The following is a 26,407-nucleotide window of genomic DNA, read 5'->3' as shown; positions in this document are numbered from 1 at the left end:
GCCCTGACCCCTAGAAAGGGTATTGAGTAGCAGGCTCACCTCCCTAGTACCAAAGGGGGTGCCTCCCTCTTGGGGAGAAAAGAGGAATTCTCTAGTTCCTCACACTTGGGCAATGTCTTGACCAACGATAATAGCAAAAACTCTAGACTATGCTGGTTGGCCATAAAAACGGGGCTGTATTTCTTTCCAGAATCAACGTGAAACATGACCAGAGATAAGCCGAGATGGAGCAGATATACAGGTGCAGTGCAGATAACATCACTTCAAGAGCTTCCTCAAGGAGGTATCAGTTTTGGTACTCCAACCGTTCAAAAGACTGCGAGGAAGGTTCAGAAAGAACACACTTGGTACTTCATATTGGAAAGAAATATCCTGTCACACACCTGGAAATAAAGATTCTACATCCATTGGATCTTCCAAGAGGTACACAGCAGCATGTCCAGAATAACTGGATAGTAGATATTGTGACCCCTATCCTGACAAATCAAGATCACTGCTGCTCTGCTCCACTTGAACTTTCTCAAAACCAGAGGAAACAGTGTGAATGGAGGGAAGCACACATCAATTTCAATTTATGAATCCCCAGAATACCCTTTGAATGGAAATCCATCAGCAGTAAATGTTGCACTTCCTGTTCTCTCTGGAAGCAAACAGGGAAAGATCTCTATGGGTCTCCCTGTTCAACTCCCTCCTGCCCAACAGCTCTGAGCTGTTGATGGCATCTGCTTAAGTGTTCGGACTATCCAATGTAACAGACACTTCATTGCTGATTACCAAAACACAAGGCTAATGGCCTCACTGTGTGGCTTGTGTATTCCCATGTCACCCTACCTGTTAGTGTAGTGAATAGCAGGGGTATAGTTTGTTATCACCTGCACAGTCAATCCTTTGATTGATGGTAAATATTTTTTCAGCACCGAACAAAAATCCCCTGGGTCCCAGCAAGTTGATATGGGGAGACCTCTCCTGGCTTTCCCACAGAACGCTCACTGAAGTTCTCTGAGGCAAGTTCCCAATCCATTAAGGAGTGCCCAACAGGGGCATGGGTGATGGAAAGGTGCTCCACAAAGAAGGGTTGTTGGGCGCATCCACCATTGCAGGCCCTGGAAGTTCTGCAGGGCAATGAGATGAGATTCCCAATGTCCCCCATGAGTGGAGGCCACTGGCTCCTCAGGGAATGCTGCAAGAAACACACCTGCAGTCTAGCTGCAGGAAACCCATGATGCCTAACATTCTGAGAGACCCCAACCATGATGCCTAACATTCTGAGAGACCCCAACCATGATGCCTAACATTCTGAGAGACCCCAACCAGGGTGTTCGAGCTTTGTTGAAACTGTATTGCAGTCGAATGTATGCGTGCCATTCTTTCTAAGGAGGAACACTGCACCCTAGTCTGTATCCAGAACTGCCCCTATGAATTACGGGTGTTAGGGGGGACTAGGAAGAACTTTTTCTGATTGAGGAAGAATCCCAAGAAATTAAGAAAGCACATAACCCGGAAGTGCTACACTAGCTTGTCATGCACATTTCCACTCAAGAATGAATCATCAATGTACGGAGAGACATGCATCGCATCCTGCAAAGATGGACTGCCACCACCACCACGGTTACCATTGTAAAAACAGGAGGGGCTGCAGGCTTTCACCACCAACTAGTAATGCATGCTCCCCATCAAAACATGAAGGGGACTGTGAGAAGTGGCGCACACTCGCGAGCAAGTACCGTGTGCAAGTACCGCTGGGCCGCTTGGAAACGCTGCCCCAAGGACATTGGACTCTGTTCTCTTTTGTTGGACTGTCTTTTTAAAGGTGACTGCATGTCATGAAACGCACATAACGCTAGTGGTTGTGTAATAAGGTCAGTCATTCATGTTTACTTTGTTGTAGATAGACGTGTTTGCAGTTGATACGCCCCTAACTACTGTGAACTCCCCACATAACGGGAACGCACGCGCATGCGCACTCGTGAGAGAAGTACCGCTTAGCTGCGGCCTAACGGGCTCCCTTTTACCTTTTGATTTAATGGGCGATTGCTTCGGCGATTGCTTCCCTCAAGTAGGTGCATGATTCATTCCTTTTACTCTTTAAGATCGAGAATGCCTGATCATTTGTCTAAAGTATCTGAAATGGCATTAAGTGGAGGCCCCAGTGCCACACGGCAGTCGTATAAATCTATCCCTTGGACTCCGGTGAGTTTCCAGAAAGCAGCGCGGAGTGGCTGTACGTTGTCTGCCGCCATTATGTTACAAACCCCTGAGAAACCTGAAAGATCCTTTGTATCCGCCTCCCTTTTGGCCCATAAAAGCTTCCATGAAGGCTGTCTCGAAACGATGGTCGTACCACTAGAGCCACATTCACTTTCAGGATACTCCACTCTGCAGAAGCCAGAGCGTTAGCTACATAATTCTTCTATGAGTAGAGATGGATCAGACATCTCAATATTCGCAAGTCAATAATGTGAATCGCCGATTTCTATTTATAGCCAACGTACGATTCGCCCATTCATTCAGCCTCATTATCTTACAGCCAAGGCCACGCAGGCAAAAAAAGCATCAGGTACCAGTCCCACCATTATTGAACTAACAGTTGCCGCCATTAACACTACGATGTTGAGTCCTTTAAGTTATTTGAGACACTAGATGCCAAAGTGGTGAGACAATTCGCCCAGATACATAGGCTCGCTCAATGGCTCGCATCGAATGTTAAAGACGTGCCAGTGTTGGACTCTATCACGCCCATGTTGACAATTTCGCCTGCCTCAGTTATCTCGGGCCCAGTTGTAGGTCTGTCCATCGAGGCAGCACCGTCCGCTCTATTGCCCACATTTACACAAGGTATTCATCCTGTTGTGTACAATGTAATATGTCTGACTGACCATGGCCTCATTACGACTCTGGCGTTAAGGGTTTAACGGCGCCGCCGTAAAAGGTGTCGGCGCCGTTAAACCCTTAACACCTCATTACAAGTTCCCTTTGCGGGACCCGACCTTAACACCTCCTTTTAGCAGGCGTTAAAGTAGGGTGCCGCAAAGGGACCTTGGTGCTAAGTACAGTACTGCAATTTGCGGCACCGTACTTAGCGCCTTCCCCATTCCAATTGAGCCCTATGGGGCAAAACATGGGAATGGGGAAGGGCCCATGGTGAATGGGGAATTACCACCCCGCCAACCTTGGAATGGGGCGGTAATTCCACCATTCACCATGGCGGACCCCGGCATGGACCATGGTGCTAATAGCACCATGGTTTAGCGCCGGGGTCGTAATGAGGCCCATCTGATTTGTCCTGGGCTAGTGTGGAGTGTGTAGACGTGAGCCCGCTGAAGAGTACTGTGCCAACTAAACATCTTGCCAGAAATACCTTGTTAGTGCCTGACCCTAACTTTAAAAAGAAAACAAAAACAAACATTACGGCTCCTCAAAAGGTTGCTAGTGTTTCCAAAAATTGATCTGTCCCAGCCATGGTGACAAATCTTTGAGATGTAATCAATACCAAAAATACAGTGGTCATTCCTAACCCTATATGTCCTGTGATCACTCCTCCTCAGGAGGCAAGCAATAATCCCATTACACAAAAACCCCCTTTATCATATTGACCCTTAAATGATCTGATTCAAGTAATCAAACAAGGAGATCGTAAAACTCAGGCAGTAGCTGGGAGTCAACCAGTCGAGTTGGAGTGTGGTGCTAAAACAAAGATACCAAAGCCGGCTGATTTGAATGATCCAGCAATGACTATTTCAATGGAGAACATTAAAAGAGCAGTTGATGGTTATTTAGAAAAGCGTCTCCAGATATTCATTTTCAGTCAAAACAGTTCCCCAGTCAGTCATTCCTCTGTCCCTAGATGGGACCTCTGCGCAGTCAAATTTGCCAAAGATGGACCTTAGGTCTGTGACTGCACATACGATTCCTCAACACATGAATCATCAAGCTCTATATGGGTGCAAACCGCTCCTTTATTAATTCATCAAGTGCCGAGTACCAAATAAATTGTAGTCGATCATAGAACTTCTCGACAAACACAGCGCCATCCATCGGTTTGCCACTCGCTAATTATGAAGTGTCGAGAGGGACAATTCAAGTCATATGATCTTAATAGACGAAGCGCGCTTAACATCTTTGGCGACGTGGTGCAGTTGGAAGATATTACATCGGGTGACATCGACCAAATTGAATTTATTTCGGACTCTGTCTCCTCGATAGTGAGGTCATGGATTCCATCTGGGGTGGTGTTAAATGCAATTTGGAAAGCAAAAATGGTGTTATTTGACATGGGTTTCCTGATTGTGCAAGATCCAGATTGTGCTATAGTTAGAGAGGAATATGTGAGCTCTAAATTGAATAACAATGCTTGAAAATCAAAAGGAGACTTCATTCAACATAGTACCCTACAGTCTGTAATGACCTAACCACCAATACAGGTTCCTTCGTGTGCGCTCTCCTTAGCCAGCTGGAATACGCGAGGTCATTCACATCTTCAAACCTCCATATGTAACCTTCCTAACACATATGACATATTCAAGAGACATGGCTCACTCATAAACCAATTTGGGATAATTATGAAGTATCACTTTTACCAGCGATTCCCACTGAGAAAAGGAGACCTTCTGGCCTGCTACTGGCAGTGAAAATCAGTGAAGGATATTCCGTCACACTAGTTCCTATATCCAATTAGTAAAAATAACATGCTCAAATCATACCATTGCTTTTGTGAATGTGTACCGTAATCCAGCTGGTCTAGTTCATGAGGCATTTTATCTAGGCCTAACTAGGATTTGATACGGATGAGCGCAGATATCACACTCACCATTCTAGCAGGTGATTTAAATCTGGATTGCCTGAACAAAAGTAAAAACCACAAATCTAAAGACATCCAGCAATGGACATTATTCATGACAGAAAGAAACTTCTATATGGTCAATAGATCTGTTTTAGGTGACATTCCTGCTCAAAATACATGGCACAGAGAGAACTCTTCTAGTCTCATTGATTATATCTACGATGACTGTATTTTTTACAAATCTACAGTCATTCGAAATTATTATCTCTCAAAGCAATGTGGTCACTTGATACAGTTAACAGTCACAGACAGTGGTCTCGACAACAACTAGTAATTAACAACGCCAAGACATTATTTTGTTGGTCGGAACTCAAATTAACTGCCTTTAGTCAGGCAATTGATGCCAACTTAAATCAACACTCGCCTGAACAATACTCCAATATCTTAAGTCCATTCAAAAGTACCCCTATGGCCATCGGCCCGAGAGCATTCAAGTATATAAATGCTTTTGACCCAGACATTAGAGCTAAGCAAGCTGATTATCGACGAGAAAGAAAATGTATTCTCTCTCGTCCAAGGCCGGTTCAATCGAGTGCCCTTAGGACCGCAAAATGTAGGTATCAAAATTGGTTATGAGTGCGCAAAGCGCTTCTTTTTCAGAATGATAGTGAGGCGATGCTCAGAGCTACGGCCAATAAAAACTCTGCCGACATGTGGGCATTGTTCAATAATCGCGCATATCATTCTCAAGCAGCAGCGCAATCTAATGGGGTCCAAGAAAATCATTGGATTTCGCATTACACAGAACTTTATTCTAATTACCAATTTAAAAAAATGATATTCATTCAAGTCTCAACAGCTAGGTGGACAGTTGTATGTATGTATGTATGTATGTATTTTAGTTTGTATAGCGCCGGTAGCCCGTAGGCATCAGGGCGCTTGCACTTACAATACACCAACAACACCAGACAGACATAAAGTAACAGACACTGGGCCTGTCCGAGACCCCGAATTAATACTTTCCCCAGGCTCTTCATCTGAAGAGATATGTCTTCAGATGCTTCCTGAAGGTAAGGTGGTTTATCTCTAACCTCAACCCTTCGGGCAAACTGTTCCATAATTTGGGGGCCATCACCAAGAATGATCTGCCCAAACCAGATTTCAGCTTGAAATTGGGGACTGACAGCAGACATTTTCCCTCCGAGCGTAGACTTCTCCTCGGTATATAGGGCACTAGGCTCTTTTTCAAATAGACCGGCGCAGAGCCATAGAAGCACTTGTGCACCAAGCAGAGGGCCTTGAACTTGATACGTTCTTCTACCCTGAGCCAGTGCAGTGATATTCTATCTGCTGTGGTGTGATCTTTCTTCTTTAAGTTCTTGACAAGCCTGACCGCATTATTCTGAATCACTTGGCAGCTAGCTAAGTCCTTGGAAGAGGCCCCCAACAGCAAAGCGTTACCATAATCCAGCCGTGATAGAATAATGGCTCTAGCTATCGTGGCCATATTACCTTCATTAAGGAACGGCTTGATAGCTTTCATCAATCTCAGGTAATACGCTGTGTTCTTATGCAGGTAGCTGGTCTGGGCATGGGAGTCGACCGCAGAATTGACCATCATACCCAGTGTTTTCACTGTAGAAGCCACCTGAATGGTGGCATTTTTGATTAGAAAAGAATTGTACTGAGGTCCCAAATTTGCCAGCTGGCGGCTGGAGCCGAACAGCATCAATTCCGTTTTTGAATCATTCAGGCACATCCAGTTTGCCTGCATCCAATCGTCTATTGTCATATAAATCCTGGCGATCAGTTCACTGTCCTTAGCGTGGTGTCTGCCCCCCAGTTCCAGTATGAGTTGGGTGTCGTCCGCATAATTCGTGAACGACACACCTGCTTCCACCAGTAAGCTACACAGAGTAAGCATATATATATTAAATAGCATAGGAGATAAACTAGCACCTTGAGGAACTCCAAAAAGGATATCACAGGGATCAGAAAAACTGTTGCCCCAGTGGACTCTAGCTTGGCGATTAGATAGAAATGACAGAAGCCAGTCCAGGGCTCTTTCAGAGCAACCCACATTTTCTCTAAGTGCCTTGATGAGTAGATGATGGTCCACTAGATCGAAAGCGGCACTTAGGTCAAGGAGCATTAATAACCCTAACTTGTTCTTATCGAGCAAACTCAGCATCCGATTCTGCAAGTCCAGCATGGCTGTCTCTGTGCTATGAGACGCCCTGAAGCCTGACTGTTGCTGGTGCAGAACTCCCTGGTTCTCTACAAAATGTTGGAGTTGCTGTGTTGCAACCTTGTCTAGGAGTTTGAGAATAAAGTTCGAGTTGGTTATCGGACGAAGGTTAGCTGGATCCTTGGGATCCAAGCCAACCTTCTTTATGAGTGGTGTAATAGTGACTTTCTTGAGGTCTCTGGGAACTGTGCCCTCTTGGAAAGAAGCATTCACTATTCTCCGAAAGACCGGAGCAAAAATGTCATTATGTTGGAGAATGATGCTAGGAGGTAGGATGTTTTCTGCACAAGTAGTAGGGTTCATATTATTCAGCAACTCAAGCATATCTGCCTCCGAAATGGGGTCAAATTTGAAAAACTGTTTTCTGACAGTTGCCCTCATTTGTGTGGGTGGCAAATCCTGTTTAGCGGTGGATCTAGCTTTAATAATATTTTGTCTGGCTTTATCCGTTTTGGCTTGAAATGCATTTAGGACCGTATTGCAATCGGCCTCTGTGGGCATAAAAGGAGGAGTAATGGATGCAGGTTTTTCAATACTCTTCAGAATATTGAAGAGTTTGCTGGTCTTGTTGTCTGCATGCTCTATTTCAGAGTTGAAGAATTCAGCTTTAGCTGTTTTGATTTTGTCCCTATATTCCTTATCTTTGCTTTTCCATTTATTTTTGCTAACCTCAGATTTATCTATGGACCATTTTCTTTCCAAGGACCGCTTTTCCTTCTTCAGAGAGTGGAGCTCTGAAGTAAACCAAATTTGGCTGTTGTTGTTTTTCCTAACAAATCTTGTTGTGAGGGGTGCTTCAGACTCCACCAGCTTGAGGAGATGCTTATTATATTTGTCTAAGAGAATGTCACATGTGTCGTGATCCTGAAAGGAATTCAGAATTTTATCAATGCATGTCTTTAATTGTGGCTTATTTAGCTTTTTAAAGTTTCTAGTAGCTATTTTAGTATGCGGGTTATGCTTATGTGCGTATGAAGGCAATTTTAAGTGAGCCGATATCAGGAAATGATCACTCCAGATACATGGTGTGGTTCTGCAGTCTTGCAAGGATACGTTATATCCACACAACCAATCTAACTGGTTACCCTGAGGGGTGGTGGGATCCTTGTTAAGTACATTAAAATCTAGGTTATTCAGTGCTTTTTCCAGAGCAATGGCTCCTTTGTCCTTCTCATTACCTCGCCATAGATTCAGGTCTCCCATGATGACCGTCGATACATTGACAGATCTTAGCGTGTTTAGGTATGAACAGAGTTCCAGAGAGAAGTCTGAGACCAGTGCCGGTGGTCTGTATATAGCTATTAGATTGAGGCAGTTATTGGGTGAAAACACCAATTTCAGGTGCAAAGCTTCACATCCACTAAATCCAAGTTTCACTTTAAAAAGTTCGAGGCTATTTTTTGCAATAATTGTTGAATAGTTGAATGTACGGTCCCCACTATTGAGGGTCTGATTCAAAGAGCCAGCTCCTCGCGGGCGGGCGGCCGGCCCTAATGGGTTGAATAATGTAATGTTAAAATCTAATCCTCATCTTTGGTCGTCCATATTGAATAAAATCTTCCAACAAGTTTTTACTGCACGTGTGATACCATCATCATGGAAGACCTCGCTAATTGTTCCTGTGTTTAAGAAAGGGGATCGCATGTTGCCTCAAACCTATCGCCCGATCGCATTACTAGATGCGCCGGGCAAAATATTTGCAAAATTAATCTTTCGAGATTTCAATGCATGGACACTTTCTAACCAACTATGGGATCCCCAGCAAATGGGTTTTGTCGCAGGAATGGGCACTAATATAAATCTGCTGTCTAAATGGAATCATATCACAATGCCAGACAATGAAATAATCTGTCTTTTTCACATTTGTAGATTTATATACCTCATTTGATTCTATATCTCATGTAATACTCATGGCAAAATTAGCTAGGAATAACTGCCCGTCTACATTTAGTGACATTATACATGGCTTGTATTCTGATACGTCAATTCGTATTCGCTTGACGTTAGTTGGATTACTGACAACTGCGATTCAAACATATCGGGGATTTAAGCAAGGGTGTTTGCTTGCATCAGCGATATTTAATTATTTTCTACACAATGTAAGACAGACATTTGCTTTAGATTACTCAGATTCTCCAAAGCTTAATGAGTATCCCATCAAGGCGTTAATGTACGCTGACAATTTAGTACTCATCTCCAAAACCCCAGTTGGTCTTCAAAAACGACTTGTGGCTTTCAATTCCTACATCGAACAAAATGAACTTGATACACATATCGGCCGTTGGTCCGTTTTGAACCGTAGTCGCTTATGTGGATTGACCAGAGTATGTACATCCAAGATGGAGGACCGGTGTACCGCCTGGGCGGAGAGCAGCATTGCAGTTTCTGCACGTCCGCCAGAGACGCTGGGGGTCGCTCACGTGATTCCATATACAGAACAGAGATCGAGTTTACTTTGCGTCGCTACTGTTTACGCTGGCGCTCCGTGAGTTTGCGTCTAGGTACTCCTAGCGTTTACATTCTTCTTTGACCTATCCTCTTACCTGTTATCTCTAACCCTGTACTTCTGTTCCATTAAGGTCATCCATGCAGGCTCCCCCCTTCACTCGATATCCTCGATTTCTAATATCACAGGACCGCGTTTCCGCCAGTTCAACTTAATTTGTACAGACTTCACGTCTCTTCTTATATCCGACAAGAGTGAGTTCCCTCCTTCGATCGTTGAGAGCCACTTGTTCCAAATAGACATTCTAACTTATCTCATTGTTCATTTTAGGGATCCTGGTTCCTACATACTTCAGTCCTGACACACTGGTATCTCTCCTTGATTCGTACTTAGAGCCGCATCCTAAGGTGAGGGAATCCTTTTCCTATCGCTCCACTTTTCCTTTCTCTATTAAGAAATCCCTATTCACCCCTTTCATTTCTACATTATTAGAGGAAGCCTTCCTGAGTCCAGGACCACTCCAGTCTTTGGTGAGAATCATCGGCACGGCAACTTCTCCATCAACACTAGATCCAGCCAGGGTTTTCTTCCCTAGAGGGTTTCCCTGACGGTCGTGTCCTTCCCACCCGAGTGTTTACCTTTGGGTAGGGAGGGAAAGGTTGTTGGGGGAGCTTTCACTTACGGCATTGGCTCTTTCATCTGATATTCTGCTGTCTGCCAAGGTGAGAACGTACTTGCTTCTAACTGTATAATTACGAGAGTGTTAAGTAGTAACCAGTTATCAATCTTACAGTTGACAGTTAGCGACGCTATTTTTTGAGTTGGCAAACAGTGATCTGATGGAACAGCAAATGCAGCAGCTCATGGCTGCTATGCAATCGATGTCATTAGAAATGCAGTCCCTCAAGCAAGATAATGCCCAATTACGACAACAAGTTGCCCGGGCATTTTCAGAATCACCTCCATCTGCCTTACATATGGGCAAATTCGACGGTGATCTGCATAAACTTAAGGAGTTTTTAGACAGTTGTACCGTCCAATTTACATTTAAATCCTGCTTTTTTCCGACTGATAAGGATAAAGCATGATTCTTGATATCCCATCTTTCTGGACCCGCTTTAGCCTGGTCTACCCCGCTAGTGACATCCAGCAATGCCATTTTAGATTCCTACCCAGCCTTTACAAATAGTCTAAAGTCAATGTTTAATAGACAAGAAATTTCTGTAGCTACACAAGAGAGACTTCTTGATCTTAAATAAGGGAGTAAGGATCTTCTGACATACATTACTCAATTCAAACAGTTGTCTGCTGAGATGGGTTGGCCAGAAGATGGACTTCTTACTTTGTTTAGACAAGGACTGTCAGACGAGCTCAAAGATGAAGTCGCTAAAGTCCCTCGGCCTGCAAATCTAGCAGACATGATTACTCTTACCATGCAAATAGAATATCTACTACGATCGCATGAAAGAAGGAAAAATAAGGGTATCCGACCGCATATTGAACATCCTCCAATACCTAATAAACAGACCTTAGCCGAAGAACCTATGCAGATAGGGTCAGTAAGAGGACCTCTGTCCACTAATGAGAGAGAGAGAGACGAAAATCACTGGGCCTGTGTATGTATTGTGGATCATCATCCCACATATTGCGGGATTGCCCTATTGTTCCCCCACGTTGTACTCAAGTGTCTGGTTCGGGAAACTCCAAAACCCTACCGTAGGGGGAACGGCGTTAGGGGTTTGTCACTCAGGTTCCCCATGTAGAATGAGCTTGACCCTAGAGGCCTCTTCCACCACGCAGACCATGATGATCGTAGCCATGATAAATGGGCCACGGAACATGGGATAGCCGTATACCTAAGACAATTGTGACTCCTATTCAGGGAGTAGTCGGAAGTCCTTTGAGTTCCGGCCCCATACGAGAACAGACAGAGCAGGTCACTTGCATGATTGCTACACACAAGGAAATCTTAGTTTTTGACCTTATAAGAGCCGTCCACTTTCCAGTAATTCTGGGTCTTCCTTGGTTAAGGGTTCATAACCCCTTTATAAACTGGACAGCCGGGACTCTCTTTCTAGGATCCGAATATTGTGTACACCATTGTCTATCACAGGAATCGGTGGGCATCCATATTCCAACTGAAATTTTCAATTCCACCGCAGTATCCACTATTAATCAGCTAGAAATCATTCCTGAGTGCCATAGGGAATTTCAATCTGTATTCGCAACACCTGAATTTCCTACTTTACCCCCACACAGAAGAGACGACTGTCATATTGATCTACTTCCAGACCAACCGATTCCTTTCGGGCGGATGTATGTTCTTTCTCAGCGAGAAAAGGCTGCTTTAAAGGATTACCTTCAATCCAATCTTTGTAATGGACTCATTACTGAATCAGTTTCCCCAGCGGGTGCTTCTCTTTTTTTTATACCCAAGAAAGACTCTGAGGAGCTCAGACCATGCATTGATTACCGGGGCCTTAACAAGATTAGCATAGCAGACAAATATCCTATGCCATTAATACCGGACATCCTCGAAGCAGTACGGGGGGCCGCTTTCTATACTAAACTGGTTCTCCGAGGAGCATATCATCTCATTCGTATCGCCCCGGGGGATGAATGGAAAACAGCCTTTTGGACGCCCTTTGGACATTATGAATACCACATTATGCCATTTGGATTGGTGAACGCGCCAGCGGTATTCCAACGGTTTATGGACCATCTGTTTGCAGACACCCTGTTCCATTTTGTCATCATATACCTTGACGATATTCTAGTCTATTCTGCTAACAGAGAAGTCCACATTAGACATGTGAATATTGTTCTTGAACGTCTCCAGTCTAAGCATTTATACTGTAAGGCAACTAAATGTGAATTTCACCAAGATCAAGTCACTTATTTAGGATTTGTCTTGTTAGCCCAAGGCATTTCCATGGATCCCAAAAAAGTATCAGCCGTACTAGAATGGCCCACTCCTTCCAGTGTAAAAGACATCCAACGATTTTTGGGATTTGCAAATTTCTATAGGAAATTCATTCCCTGCTTTTCGGAGATCATTCTACCTATTACCCGACTCCTGAAGAAAGGGGTTCCTTACTCTTGGGATGAACCGGCACAAAAGGCATTTCAGACCTTGAAGACTATGTTAACCTCTGCATCCATCTTGACTACTCCCAATAAGTCCAGGCAATTTATTGTGGAGAGAAACGCGTCTCAACACGCGTTAGGCGCAGTGCTGCTACAACGCTCGGACCAGGGAGATGAAAGACCGGTGGCATATCTTTCAAAGACCTTCAATACATCAGAACAGAATTACTCCGTTCTAAAGAAAGAGCTACTAGCTAGAAAAAGAGCTTTCAAATAGTGGAGGCATTTGTTGTTGGGATCACCATTTCCAGTGGAGGTCCGCAAGGACCATCAAAATCTTAGAGTACTGCAACATGCGCATACTAACAACAGTCGACAAGCCCGCTGGGCATATTTATTCCTCTCATTCCGGATAACCTTCACTTTCCTTCCTAGAAAAAACAACCTAAGGGCAGATGCCCTATCCCGGAAAGACTCACCTACTACTCGATTCTGCCCAGAAAAATGGTTTCCCAATGCAAGTTTTATCGCCGTCATTACCGACTTTCTGCAAGTACTAAAATCCGCTACCACCTTGAACAAACTACTATGCAAAGAAATAGCTTCTACCCATCATCTTACCCAGGAAAACAACTATTATTTTCCCAGAACCCAAGACCTTGTCCCAACACCTTTGTTACAGCAAGAGGTGTTACATATGTGCCATGACTCCCTAGCGGCAGGTCATTGTGGGTTTCAATCCACTTTGGAGCTTATTCAAAGCCATTTCTGGAGGCCAAATATCAGATCTGACGGTCAAGACTATGTATCAGCATGTCCCGTGTGTTCTCAATCCAAGATTCCACAAGTACCACCCTTGGGGTTATTGACACGAATGCCTATTCCTGAAAGACCTTGGCAAATTATCTCAACAGATTTCATAGTCGACCTTCCCCCTTTAGGTAACAAAACCGCCATTATGGTCACTATTGACTATTTCACTAACCTGGCTCATTTTACTCCTTTAATCAAACTGCTTGGAGCTGCACAAATGGCCAAGATCTTTCTCTCTGAGGTTTTCACTCAACACGGCCTCCCGGATACTATTGTATCGGACAGGGCACCCCAAAACACTTCGCTCTTCTGGCAAAAAGTCTGTCATACTTTAGGGATTAAGCGAGCCCTCAGCTCGGGATATCATCCCCAGACTAATGGGCAAACTGAATGCCTAAATCAAACCCTGGAGGGCTATTTACAATGCTTTGTGTCAGCAGCTCAAGACAATTGGGTGGAATTACTGCCATTTGCGTAGTTCGCCTATAATAACGGTAAGCACTCAGCCTTGCCAACCAGTCCCTTCCATTGTTCTTATGGATTTCACCCTTCATTTGTTCACTCATTTACTACTTCTCCTTCCAATTGTACGGGGGTGGATTCCCTTATCTCAGACATTCGAGAAGGTCATAGACTCATTAGATTGTCACTGCAAACAGCTCAAGACCGGGCAAATAGATATGCAGATCGTCATCGCCAGGAAGCTCCGGCCCTCACTATAGGAGATTCTGTTTGGTTGGCATCTTGATTCCTACCACATAATTTGGCTCCATCTAAACTTTCTCCTAGATTCTTCGGACCTTTTAGCGTGACATCCCTGGTGGGCTCTGCCGCCGTTAAACTCGCACTACCCCCTTCATGGTCTCGTAATCACCCTGTGTTCCATATATCACAGGTGAAATTGGCTGTACAAGACCGTTTTCATCGGTTATATAAGGTTCCACCACCTCCTGTCTCGACTGACACGGGTTCTGAATTTGAGGTGGCCAGCATATGTGATTCACGTTATCGCAGAGGTCGCTTGCAATTCCTCATAGATTGGAAAGGGTATTCTCCTGCTGAAAGGACTTGGGAACCTGCCTCTGGGGTTCATACACTCCGGTTAGTACAATGTTTTTTCTGACTGCATCCAGGGAAGCCGGGGTCACCCCCCAGAAGAAGGGGGCATACTGTTACACATATCGGCCGTTGGTCCCTTTGGAACCGTAGTCGCTTATGTGGATTGAGCAGAGTATGTACATCCAAGATGGAGGACCGCTGTACCGCCTGGCCGGAGAGCAGCAGTGCAGTCTCTGCACGTCCACCAGAGACGCTGGGGAACGCTCACCTGATTTCATATACAGAACAGAGATTGCGTTTCCTTCGCGTCGCTACTGTTTATGCTGGCGCTCAGTGAGTTTGCTTCTAGGTGCTCCTAGCGTTTACATTCTTCTTTGACCTATCCTCTTATCTGTTATCTCTAACCCTGTACTTCTGTTCCATTTAGGTCATCCTTGCAGAATCCCCTTCACCCGATATCCTCGATCTCTAATCTCAGAGGACCGCGTTTCCGCCAGTTCAACTTCATTTGTACAGACTTTGCGTCTCTTCTTATATCCGACAAGAGCGAGTTCCTTCCTTCGATCGTTGAGAGCCACTTGTTCCAAATAGACATTCTAACTTACCTCATTGTTCATCTTAGGGATCCTGGTTCCTACCTACTTCAGTCCCGACACACTGGTATCTCTCCTTGATTCGTACTTAGAGCCGCATCCTAAGGTGAGGGAATCCTTTTCCTATCGCTCCATTTTTCCCTTCTCTATTAAGAAATCCCTATTCATCGTTTTCATTTCTCCATTATTAGAGGAAGCCTTCACGAGTCCAGGACCACTCCAGTCTTTGGTGAGAATCATTGGCACGGCAACTTCTCCATCAACACTCAGATCCAGCCAGGGTTTTCTTCCCCAGAGGGTTTCCCTGATGGTCGTGTTCTTTCCACCCGAGTGTTTACCTTCCGGTAGGGAGGGACAGGTCAGTTGGGGGAGCTTTCACTTACGGCATTGGCTCTTTCATCTGATATTCTGCTGTCTGCCAAGGTGAGAACGTACTTGCTTCTAACTGTATAATTACGTGAGTGTTAAGTAGTAACCAGTTATCAGTCTTACAGTTGACAGAACTAAAAATTAATACAGATAAAACACAAATATTAAAATATGCTTCTAGTAAGTCAGGCAGAGATAAATATGTTTGGTCGATTAACAAAATCTAATTAGACTTTGTTCCTATTTATGCGAAGCGCCAGATGGAAAGCGTTGAGCGCAAATTGGACACAGCCATCTCTCAAACTAAAATCTTAATGCATTGTTATGGCAAATTTTCATTAAAGCCTGCTTTAACCTACTGGAATCTAAAGGCAACGCCATGTTTATTATATGAATTGGAAACACAACTTCTTTCGCCAAACTTAATATTAGATAAAAATCAAAGCGAAATTTTGGAGAAATGTTTTACACTTTACACAGTATGGCTACGATATGAATTGGGTTTAATTTCGCTCAACGCTCTCTATCACTGGCGAATTTGTGCTCTGTTTCGTAAATGCTTAATCTCCACGAATCTAAATGTTATACTAAAAGTACTATCTTCGTACCTGTTTTCAACTCAACAAGCTTTTGCTCGTATGTGGATTACGGACACATATTATAGTTTTGTGAAAACGGATGTTACAATTGAAATGTTGATTTCCAGTCCTGATAAAGCCAAGAGAAACATTTATTGCAATGACTAGATTGAAACAAGAAAATTGTGTCTTCAATACAAATTCTCCTCCACTCATAGATTTCAGGATAAACGACTACGTACGATGGAACAATATCTTCTGAAGTCTCCTTCACCAGAATATCGATCGGCTATACTCTGTGTATGCTTTCAATTTATGGCCTACAAGAGATCTACAGTCCTCTCGCAAGTTGATCTCTAATGACCAGAACTTTTGCCTATTTTGTTAAAACCATGCGTTGAAAGAAACACTTGAGCATCTAATTATATTTTGCCCCACTTTGGTTGAAACAAGAATGACTAATTTTTCAAAGCATTGTGTGTATATGAGCTCTTTGGATGAATACGAGCGGTGGCCATATATATTATCCACTTCATATGTGCCAATACAAATTGCTACTGTGAATTTTTTAAAGGTGTTAAACCTAGATCTGTAACGGAGCATTGGAAATGTTGAAATGTTATGTTTATTTTCTCTCCTGTTGTTTATTTTAAGATATATATACTTTTGTAATTATGTGATGTAAGTTTAATATTGTAAATTGATATTGACAAGTTGATTTAATTCAGCTAATTCTATAAAAAAAATTAAAAAAGAAAGAGCATCCAATGTCTTTGGGGGTTGGGATATGAAAGTCAATGGGCCTCATTACGACCCTTGCGGCCGTGGTATGATAGTTCCTGTGCCAGAGGTATAGGATGAAAGACAAGGTGGAGTGTGCGGACAACCCAACTAATGTAGCAGTGGTCATGGTGGCTTTAATGTATCTGACATACCATCCGTCCTACTGTTGTAAAGACTCATGCTGTCAAATGGCATGTCCATTAACCTAGAATGACACCTCAAGTAAAGTTGGATACATGCATCTATGAGTGGCAGCACATGACAGAGTGATCACATGGCTGAGTCCTCTCCCATCTACCTACAGAGTGATCAGTATTGATGAGACCTCACCAACCTACCTTTAAAGGGATGAGAATGGATGAGCCCTCTACCACCTACCTTCAGAGGGATCAGAATGGATGAGCCCTCTCCCACCTACCTTCAGAGGGATCAGAATGGATGAGCCCTCTCCCACCTACATTCAGAGTGATCAGAATGGATGAGTCTTCTCCCACCTACATTCAGAGTGGTTGCCATGGATGAGTCTTCTCGCACTTACCTTCAGAGTGATCAGCATGGATAAGAATTTCCGCTTGTCACCAACCACCATTGTGTTACTGATGATGGGCACCTCCTTCTTCAGGGCCTCCTCAATAGGGACCGGGGGAATATTTTCACCTCCTGCTGTGATGACCAGTTCTGCAATTAATAGAAGACACCAATCATGTTAGAGCAGGTCACAGGAAGAGAGCAGGCCCTGCAGCTGCCAAGCCACTTTATAATGAACCGAGCCATCGTAGCATCTGTCCTCTATCTGTTGCATCGTGGCACTAAGATACATAGGGGAAAGACAAGCCGCAGGTAGGAATCCAGGCCAGGACGCCTCAGCCTTTCATCTACTTGAGGCTTATAGCATGAGTGCTGATTTTAATTGGGCAATAATCATATTATAGACTAATATTCCATTTAAAAAGCCTTGACAAAATGCTGCATACAATGGTCGAAGTGGGCGAGAGCGGTGCGCCTCTACTTTTTTTAATTAAGTTGTACGGGTCCTATACTTTTATTTTAAAAAGAAACCGTTCAGGAATAATTTTCGTTTTAAAATAACAATGTAGGAAGCAGTTGAAACCTGTACTTCAGTGCACTGCACAGAACACTTCCTTAAACAGCAGGTCCATGTGTTTGGGGGTTTGTATTGTGTGTGGGAGGGTGTGCGGTGATGGGGTATGTGGGGAGCGGGCAGACCAGCAGGGAACATAGTCCCACCACTTCTTTTCATACACTTCAACCACTGGCAACATAAATACACTGCATAGACATTCAGAAAGATACATCCATCATCGCCATCAGCAACCCAGCCTGCACAGATTTGCCATTCTTGATGCTTTTTACTCTCAAATTAAGATTCAAAAATATATTTGGTGATTATCCCAGAATACAACAATTTATTAGCTTTAAAAAAAGTCTGTACAAAAGCTCAAAATATTGTCATAAACCAATGCTAGCGGCATTGGAAAGCAGATAGCTCTCAATGCTGTTCATCATTTATATTTGAGCAGTGGCGGCTGTTGAATTTCTTTGAGTGGTGGGGTGTAAGTGTTACCCCCAAATTGGTGTGAGCGACCGAGCGTAGCAATGGAGCCTAAAAGCCATCATTAGGAGTTTGGGTAGATTCTCCTCTGTGATAAGTTTACAAACAATGAGTTGAAAAAGTGAATTTTACAGAAGAATCTTTTTTACATAATTGCAGTATAAAATCAGATCATGTACAATTGGTTCTGTAGGGTTAACACATGCAACTCCAATAGATGTTAGATCACCAACAGCATGTAGGAGCATTTTGCAACACACTTTAAGGATGCCTGTACCCAAAATATACATCTGCATTGGCACTGTAAAACACACTATCTTGATGCTTACAATAGGTGCCAACAATTTCCCTTAAAAGACATTTCATGATGACTATGCCCACAATTTATGCCAGCATTTCACCACATTTAATGATAGCTATGCTGACAATTTGTCAGCTCTGCCACTGTAAAGCAAATTTACATGATGGCTATGCCCACAATATATGCCAGCATTGTTACTGTAAAACACATTCGTGGTGGCCTTGCCCACAATAAACACTAGAAAGCCTCTGTAATGGTGCACTTTCATGCTATCGTTTCTCCTACGATATTAGTTAATGCTGTAATTGATGGAGTGCCTCGAGCTCCAAATGTAACCAACTAAAAACTGAAAGCCAGCTGTCTTTGTGGACTGACCTGGGGAAATGCTGCCCAAAGTTGGCTCAATTTATCGGAGTAGCGTCTTGGTATCTCCTCTTGCTTTGCTGGGGATGAACCCATCAGAGCTTTGATTTGTTTTGAGGGCATATTGGACGCAACCTTCTTTAAAGAGATCATAATTATGAAGGAGAATTTGCCATATGCGAGGGGGAAGACATGGAGGACACCCCGAATTCATGCATTGTGCAGGACAATGACCCCAAGCACTCCCCTGCGGCTGCCTTTGTGGCAACAGCGTGGCTCACCTGGGCTCAAACACACTTGAATATTGGACCATTGGTGGTAGGTTCTCACTAAGGGCTGACGGAATAGGTGAATTTCGTTCCGTTGGAAAAATTGGCGAATTCTGGGTAAAATTCGACTGATCTGCCAATTTTGCCTTCAGATTTCATTCTTCTGAAATATCAGATGTTTCCCCTCTGACATGTCGTTTTCCCACAACATTTCATATTTTTGATTTGAAATGAAATTTCCGAGCAAAATGAAATCCACCCAAAAAGGTGACAGAACAGGGAATAAACCGACCTGCCAGCTAAATAGAATTGGTTGTGAATTTTGACAATTTAATTTCGCCGGCTGTAATGTTATCCACCGCTAGTCCTCACCCTGATACATGTAGGAGAATGATAAAGCACATTAAGCGGTTCATCCACATGGCCATCGAGCACAACAGGTCAGTGACCAATATGTAAATGCAATATAATATTCCTCCCTCGGATTGCTCGAACCATTATCTTATGTCACTAAGCTACTCAACCCTTAAACTGTGCGAGTGACCCTGTAAATATAATAGAATTAAGTTGTACATACTGTGCTACAGCTGTTAAAACCTTTATTGCAAGTGTAAGGGTGCAGTACAAGTCTGACACAGTGGTGGCATGCTTGTTGGCAAATACTTTTATTTACAGATAAAATTAAAGAAAAAGAACACCTATCTTGCCCTATTTCTAAGAGGGGTTGCCCTACCTCAACAAAAAGACAAAAGAATCGGTCAGGATGTCCAGTAAAGTAAAATGTCCACCGTCCTGTGTCCAAACCTATTTCCGTGGCTTACACTCTAACTAAGGAAAATTGGGTGTCTCCTTGATCCAGAAGGAGACTTCTCTCATTCTGAATGCCAATTCAACGTTCAATTCTTGATGAGGAAACAGAATGAGTTGTTCTCAGATTTAACTTAAAAGTCATTGTAGTTGGATACTCCTCCAAACGTGTACACAAACAACAGGATATTATGAGGGATTGTCTTCCCTCCTCTTTTGTTTCACAGTCTGTTTTATTTCACTAAAGCAAAGTTCCCAAGTATCATGGGGGCTGGATGGTGGGATCCGTTTTCCCTGATCTTTCTCCCGTTCACAAATGTCACATCAAGTCTGGTTCACTAACCTGCCAGATTTGACTGTTGACTGTAGTGTTTCTCCTGGGCCTCCGATTCTCCAGCCCGGAAAACGGGGAACACTGCGTGTGTTCGGCGAGGCTTTGTCAGCCTTTCCTATTCTCTGCGGGGACCCTCCAGCCGGATTTTGGTTCCTCCAGGGAGGATCTGACATAGTACACAGTCCGTCTTCCCTTTTTATCTTTGGCTCTGGCACTAGATGACTGTACCGCGTATGTTGGCTCTGCGGTAGGGTTTTGCACCCTTATCTGTTCTTATTCGTGTCAGTGGTTGTATGAACTCCATCTGGGCATCCCTCACTCTTCCTCTTCGCACTATGGACTGTGTGGATGGGGTCTTCTACCCTACATAAATATATAGATATGTGGGGGACTACAGAGGACTGAGTGGAGTAAGAGGAAAGAGAGGACAGAAATGGAGGGGGTGCATACCGTGTTCTCCCAAGATAGTCGTTACTGGTCCCATAAAGGGCTTCCTTCCCCATCAGATCCACCCGTTGAGTACCACCACCAGGGGGACTATTGGGCAGCAGCCTCACCTCCTTGGCATCATGGGAAGAGGCTCCCCCTATGGGGGCATTGACAACACCATGGGTTTTTCACACAAGCAAGATCACAGGTTTCATACATCATGGTTAAGTTTTCCAGTAACGTATTGCCATTGTCTACTCTGTGAAACTGAAGGAGTGGATGTTTAAAGAACAATCTGAGTCAGCGGGGAGGATGGGGGGGTTGTGCTGCCACTAGTGTCAGGGTTCAAGGGTAGGAGCAGTGAGTTAGGTAACAGGGGATGGGGCGGTAAGGGTGACTGGCTGTTCAGGAGAAGTAAGACAGAGAGACTATGGATTCTCCCTTTGCATCTGAATTCATCAATGTTATTCTTACAAAGCTTGGGGTGGTCCCTCTCAAACCTTGTGTGCACAAAGGCAAGGGAGGTGGTCCTCTTAAGAACAGGAAGGCCCACCTTGCTGTTTGATGCATCAAAGATCAGTGTGAATACCATATTGCACATTGCACAGGTAGTAACTACCGGCATTAGTAATCACATGCTCATCCTTTTTTTCGTTTTTTTTTTAAATTGCTTCAAATAGTTTGATACAAAATCTTTTAGAAAATCACAGCAAAGCCCTTCCCGTAGCTGCCCATCTCATTAGAAATCAAAATGTTTTAACCATGGCCTAAATCATTACGGCCTTTTTTCTGCCTTTGGACCAAGGCAATTCTCCAAAAATGTAACCATAGCAATCGTCAAGTAATCTGTATCCCCTCTCAGGAGTATTACCCACCAATCTTCAGCCGAGAGGGACGGAGCAGATTCCAACATTTTTGCAAAGTGTAGTGACCTCAGTATGGTTAAACCGGGACATCGAGTATAGAGGTGAAAAAGGTTTCCCCGGACACCTGGTTCATTTTAGAATGGTGCAGCAGACTTCTGTAAGGTCGAAACCTAGTGATAGCAAAGAAACTGCAGAGGCCATTAGCAGGCTTTTAACCAACCTTGAGCGCAAGTGAAGAGACACCAGATCCATCCTTTCTTCCTGCATAAATTCCACTATTACAAGATTGTCTGATATAATTTGGGTGGGATACTGTGATAGAGTTTTAACACATTATACCTGTTTAGTATACACTCATCTCCTTGATCTACCACCCTCTCCAGTCTGAGACAGCACAGTTCTCCTCTGACTGGTTCAGGGTCTTGACGGTGCACCATAAGCTGAGAGGATCCTCCAGTCATTGAGTGAGTTGTAGACACATTTCTGGGTTCATAACGGTCCGGCCCGGCTGTGCTTTTTGGCATTTTTGTTTGAAAAAACTGGCCAATCTTAATAGTGCAATATAAGGAGCCCCATCAGCCTTCCACTGTAGAGGCTGTGCGGGGCTGGAAGTTTTAGTTAACCTACTCACACCTCCCCTCTGGGCTTCATCTGAAAGACCTTTAGCGTTGTTCCTGTCATGTTTCTTGGTTGCCCCCTCTCTCTTCTCAGCTAATGTCAAGAATTTTTGTTTGGTCACCGGACTGGTTTTGCAAGCTTCTTCCGAGACCGACGGGGTAGGTGGGCCCTGATCAGGTACCTCTAGTTGGTTGATGGTATCGCCATCTGGATCTACAGAGTGAGTAGTGAGGTCTAATAGATTTTCCATGCCTTCCTCATTAAGTCTCTTATCCTGATCACTCTCCAAGGTTGTATCTGGACGGAAGTTTCCCGGGCCATCCTGATGATTAGTGGATGTTGAAAGTTCAGCAGCAGGAAAGGTAACTTTTCTCAAACAGCTTGTGGAATCCTTTGCATGCAGCATCACAGGCAATTTTAGTTGGTTAGATGTCCGCGTCGATGTTGATGATACAGACTTATATTTTCCAAACACAGAAGCGTTTGGAAGTGGTCTTTCTTTTCTCCGCCACCTTTGGATCTGCCATTTGGTCCTGCGGCAGACCTGGATGCAAAATATGCGCCAATCCCTCTGCCTGTGCCTCTTCACCTGTTAAGAGGCTTTAAACTTGTATCAAGAGCCGAGGTTGTAAGCTGGGGCCCAGGTCTGAGTTGACACACTCAGGCAGCTGTTCCGGTGGATCGTCTTCTGTCAGCAGTGGAGGTGCACTAGCATGTGAGCTTTCCACCCCACTTTCGTTCCTTTCAACCGGGGGAGAACTCACAAATTACAGTAATCCCTTCTCTCTTGTTCGACTAGAAGCCACAACAAAACCCTCTAGATAGATTATTTTGATACGAGGCATCGGTAGTAAGGTCTTTTAAGTTATTGTTAAGGGCCTCATAAAGATTCATAAAGGGCGCCATTGCTATTGGTACCACCGACATCTAGCTAAACACACCCTTCCCTGACTGTCAGTGTACAGGTTTGCCCTTGGCCATCCTCTTGAGCACCAAGTGACAAGTCCAAATTTGTAGAGTGTTTTTTGATGATCTACTCCATGGGTTGGAGGTTGTTGAAGTCTTTTTTCTGAGGAGGTTTCTAATGGGGAATTTTCTGGGTTTGATGTTTCGGGCTCTAGAGGCACCCTTGGGCTTGAAGACCTCCTACTAGGTTTAGCATGTTTAGTCAGCCTGGAGGCCGCTGTAAGAGCATGAATCTTTTTAGTCAAATAGTCAATATCCTGGAAAAAGTTACTACTCCTAATTGGAGTAGTTTGCTCCTAAAGCAGGTAGAAGGTCTCTGCTGGGCCTCTACCAACACTTGGCTCATCAAGATTAGGAGAATTCATCATCTCCTTCGGTGTAGGCCCTCCCTGAATCTGATGGATTGACTCTGTAGGAGGTCTCTTTCGGGCAAGGGCTTTGGCCCCCAATAAAGGGTCTGCTGGGATGCTAGCCTTCTGAGGCGAGGCCCGTGCCTCAAATACCACTACACCCTCCAAGAGCTCACAGTCTGTGAGCTCCCTGTGACCACCTCCGATCAAATCTGTTGTCCTCGAGGAGGGAGGCGATTCCACCAGCAGCGGCAGGTTTATTTTCGAGGTAACCCAGTCTGCCCCAGCAGATGGCATCCTTTCCATCTCCATTTAGTGTGGGGCTATCTGCTCAGATTGCTGGCGGCCCGTTGCACAGTTTATTTCCCAACTGGTATAAGCATCGGGTCGTCGCTTCTGGGCAGGAGGCGAAGGTGCCCATCGCCAAAGGACAGCATGGTTTCAGAGATGCAGCTGAGATTTCTCTAGTCTCCTGCAGGTCTGGTCTTTTATGTAGTGTAGGTAAGACCCCCAGAGTTGCGCCTGCATCAAAGACATCTTGAGATGGCAGGTAGTCAGTCTGCTGTGAATAATTAGAGTTCCCCCTCTTGCTATTCGGCTCTCCAATCTGTTGAATTTGGGCCGACACCCCCATCCGTTCCTCCAAACAGGGAGGGCTTTGCTCTTCCACCAGCGACGTATGGAAAAGAGACCCGGGGAAACCAGGGTAGCCAGTAGTTTGCAGGTATGTCAGAAGTGGAAACTTGATTTGACAGCATCATCGGGTTTGCAGGCAAAGAAATGAAGGCGGAGGAAGTTAAAGTGGAAGCAGTTAAGTTCTGCTGGTGTCCACTGGGAAGACCCACCCCACTCAGGTCACCCTCCACCCAGGCCAGAGAAGGGACCAAAGAGGGGCCCAGCAGAGGTCTTCCCATGGTCAAGAGTGAGGCTGTGCAAGACGGCACAATAGGAGACTCTGGCCTTAACTCCAACTGGGGTGCGTCATCCAGGTAGGTATTTTCTGTCGGGGGAACATATATACGGGGGGGCCACCCGCAAGCCAACCTTCTGGGCTGAGTTCTCAGTTTGGCCAGGTTGAGTGGTCGCCTCCTCTTGGTCAAACTCGGCGCCTACCTCCTCAGACTGTAGGTGGGTCATCTGCTGGACGTGGGCACTCCAGAGGCTTTGTGTTCTTATCAAGCTCTCATTCAAGCTTCCAATATCATGCCTAGTCGGTTTACTAAGTTTGCCCTGTAGGCCAGACTCTATAGTGCCCTTGCCCTATGTCTGGCGAGTGATTGGACTCTGCGCCGGCGCTCCACGCCTCCCCCAGCAAGTTATACTTTTCCTTAAGGTACAGTACACTGCAGTACACTGACACGATCAGAAAGGTTTCTAACGGCAGAAAACACAGTCGGTTTTTCTCCTGAGCCTGCTCATCTATTCCTCTGCTGACATGGTTTTCAGTGGATAATTAGGCAGATGAGACCATACTCTTCTTCCACTGAGCCACAGGGTGAGCCACAGGGTGAAATGAGAAGGCAGGGTCTGCAATGGTGGGTTTGGGGGAGGAGAAGTCAGGGAGTGCAAGGGTGGGTCTGGGGAGTAGAAGGTAAGGACTGTAAGGGTGGGTGTGGGGGTGGAGAAGGCAGGGACTGTAAGGGTTGGTGTGAAGGAGAAGTTGGGGCCTGGGAGGGTAGGTCTGGGAGAGGAGAAGGCAGGAACTGCAAGGATAGGTCTGGGATAGGAGAGTGCAGGGACTGCAAGGGTGGCTCTAGGAGAGGAGAAGGTGAGGTATTTGAGAACCTGCAGAGTGATCAGCATGGATAGACCCGCTAGGAGCTACCTTCAGAATAATCAGCATGGATAATTCCTATCCCACCTACCTTCAGAGTGATCAGAATGGATGAGCCCTCTCCCTCCTACCTTCAGAGTGATCAGCATAGATGGACTCGCTACGACATGCCTTCAGAGTGATCAGAATGGATGAGCCCTCTCCCTCCTACCTTCAGAGTGATCAGCATAGATGGACTCGCTACGACATGCCTTCAGAGTGATCAGAATGGATGAGCCCTCTCCCTCCTACCTTCAGAGTGATCAGCATAGATGAGCCCTCTCCCTCCTACCTTCAGAGTGATCAGCATAGATGGACTCGCTACGACATGCCTTCAGAGTGATCAGAATGGATGAGCCCTCTCCCTCCTACCTTCAGAGTGATCAGCATAGATGGACTCGCTACGACATGCCTTCAGAGTGATCAGAATGGATGAGCCCTCTCCCTCCTACCTTCAGAGTGATCAGCATAGATGAGCCCTCTCCCTCCTACCTTCAGAGTGATCAGCATAGATGGACCCGCTACGACATGCCTTCAGAGTGATCAGAATGGATGAGCCCTCTCCCTCCTACCTTCAGAGTGATCAGCATAGATGGACTCGCTACGACATGCCTTCAGAGTGATCAGAATGGATGAGCCCTCTCCCTCCTACCTTCAGAGTGATCAGAATGGATGAGCCCTCTCCCTCCTACCTTCAGAGTGATCAGCATAGATGGACTCGCTACGACATGCCTTCAGAGTGATCAGAATGGATGAGCCCTCTCCCTCCTACCTTCAGAGTGATCAGCATAGATGGACTCGCTACGACATGCCTTCAGAGTGATCAGAATGGATGAGCCCTCTCCCTCCTACCTTCAGAGTGATCAGAATGGATGAACTCTCGTCCACCTAGAGAGAGAGACAATATGAATGATTTAATTAATGTCCGGCAGGTCCTGCATGCTGGGTGTCAGTCCCCAATA

At 44.8% G+C, this 26,407-nt stretch overlaps 1 protein-coding gene across 2 annotated transcripts in view; it reads right to left on the bottom strand.

The window, feature by feature from the left end:
- LOC138511202 (long-chain-fatty-acid--CoA ligase ACSBG2-like) overlaps window positions 1–26,407 on the bottom strand; it is a 737,514-nt gene that overhangs the window by 142,777 nt on the left and 568,330 nt on the right. For both annotated transcript variants that reach the window (XM_069626730.1, XM_069626729.1), the window contains exon 12: window positions 17,295–17,434. In XM_069626730.1, coding sequence (XP_069482831.1) covers window positions 17,295–17,434 — 140 coding nt within the window. The remainder of the gene's footprint in view (window positions 1–17,294; window positions 17,435–26,407) is intronic.

The sequence above is a fragment of the Ambystoma mexicanum genome, chromosome 6p (genome assembly GCF_040938575.1).
Source record: "Ambystoma mexicanum isolate Mex_15411 chromosome 6p, UKY_AmexF1_1, whole genome shotgun sequence".
In the NCBI taxonomy this organism is placed as follows: Eukaryota; Metazoa; Chordata; class Amphibia; order Caudata; family Ambystomatidae; genus Ambystoma; species Ambystoma mexicanum.
This window is presented reverse-complemented; position numbering and strand designations above follow the sequence as displayed.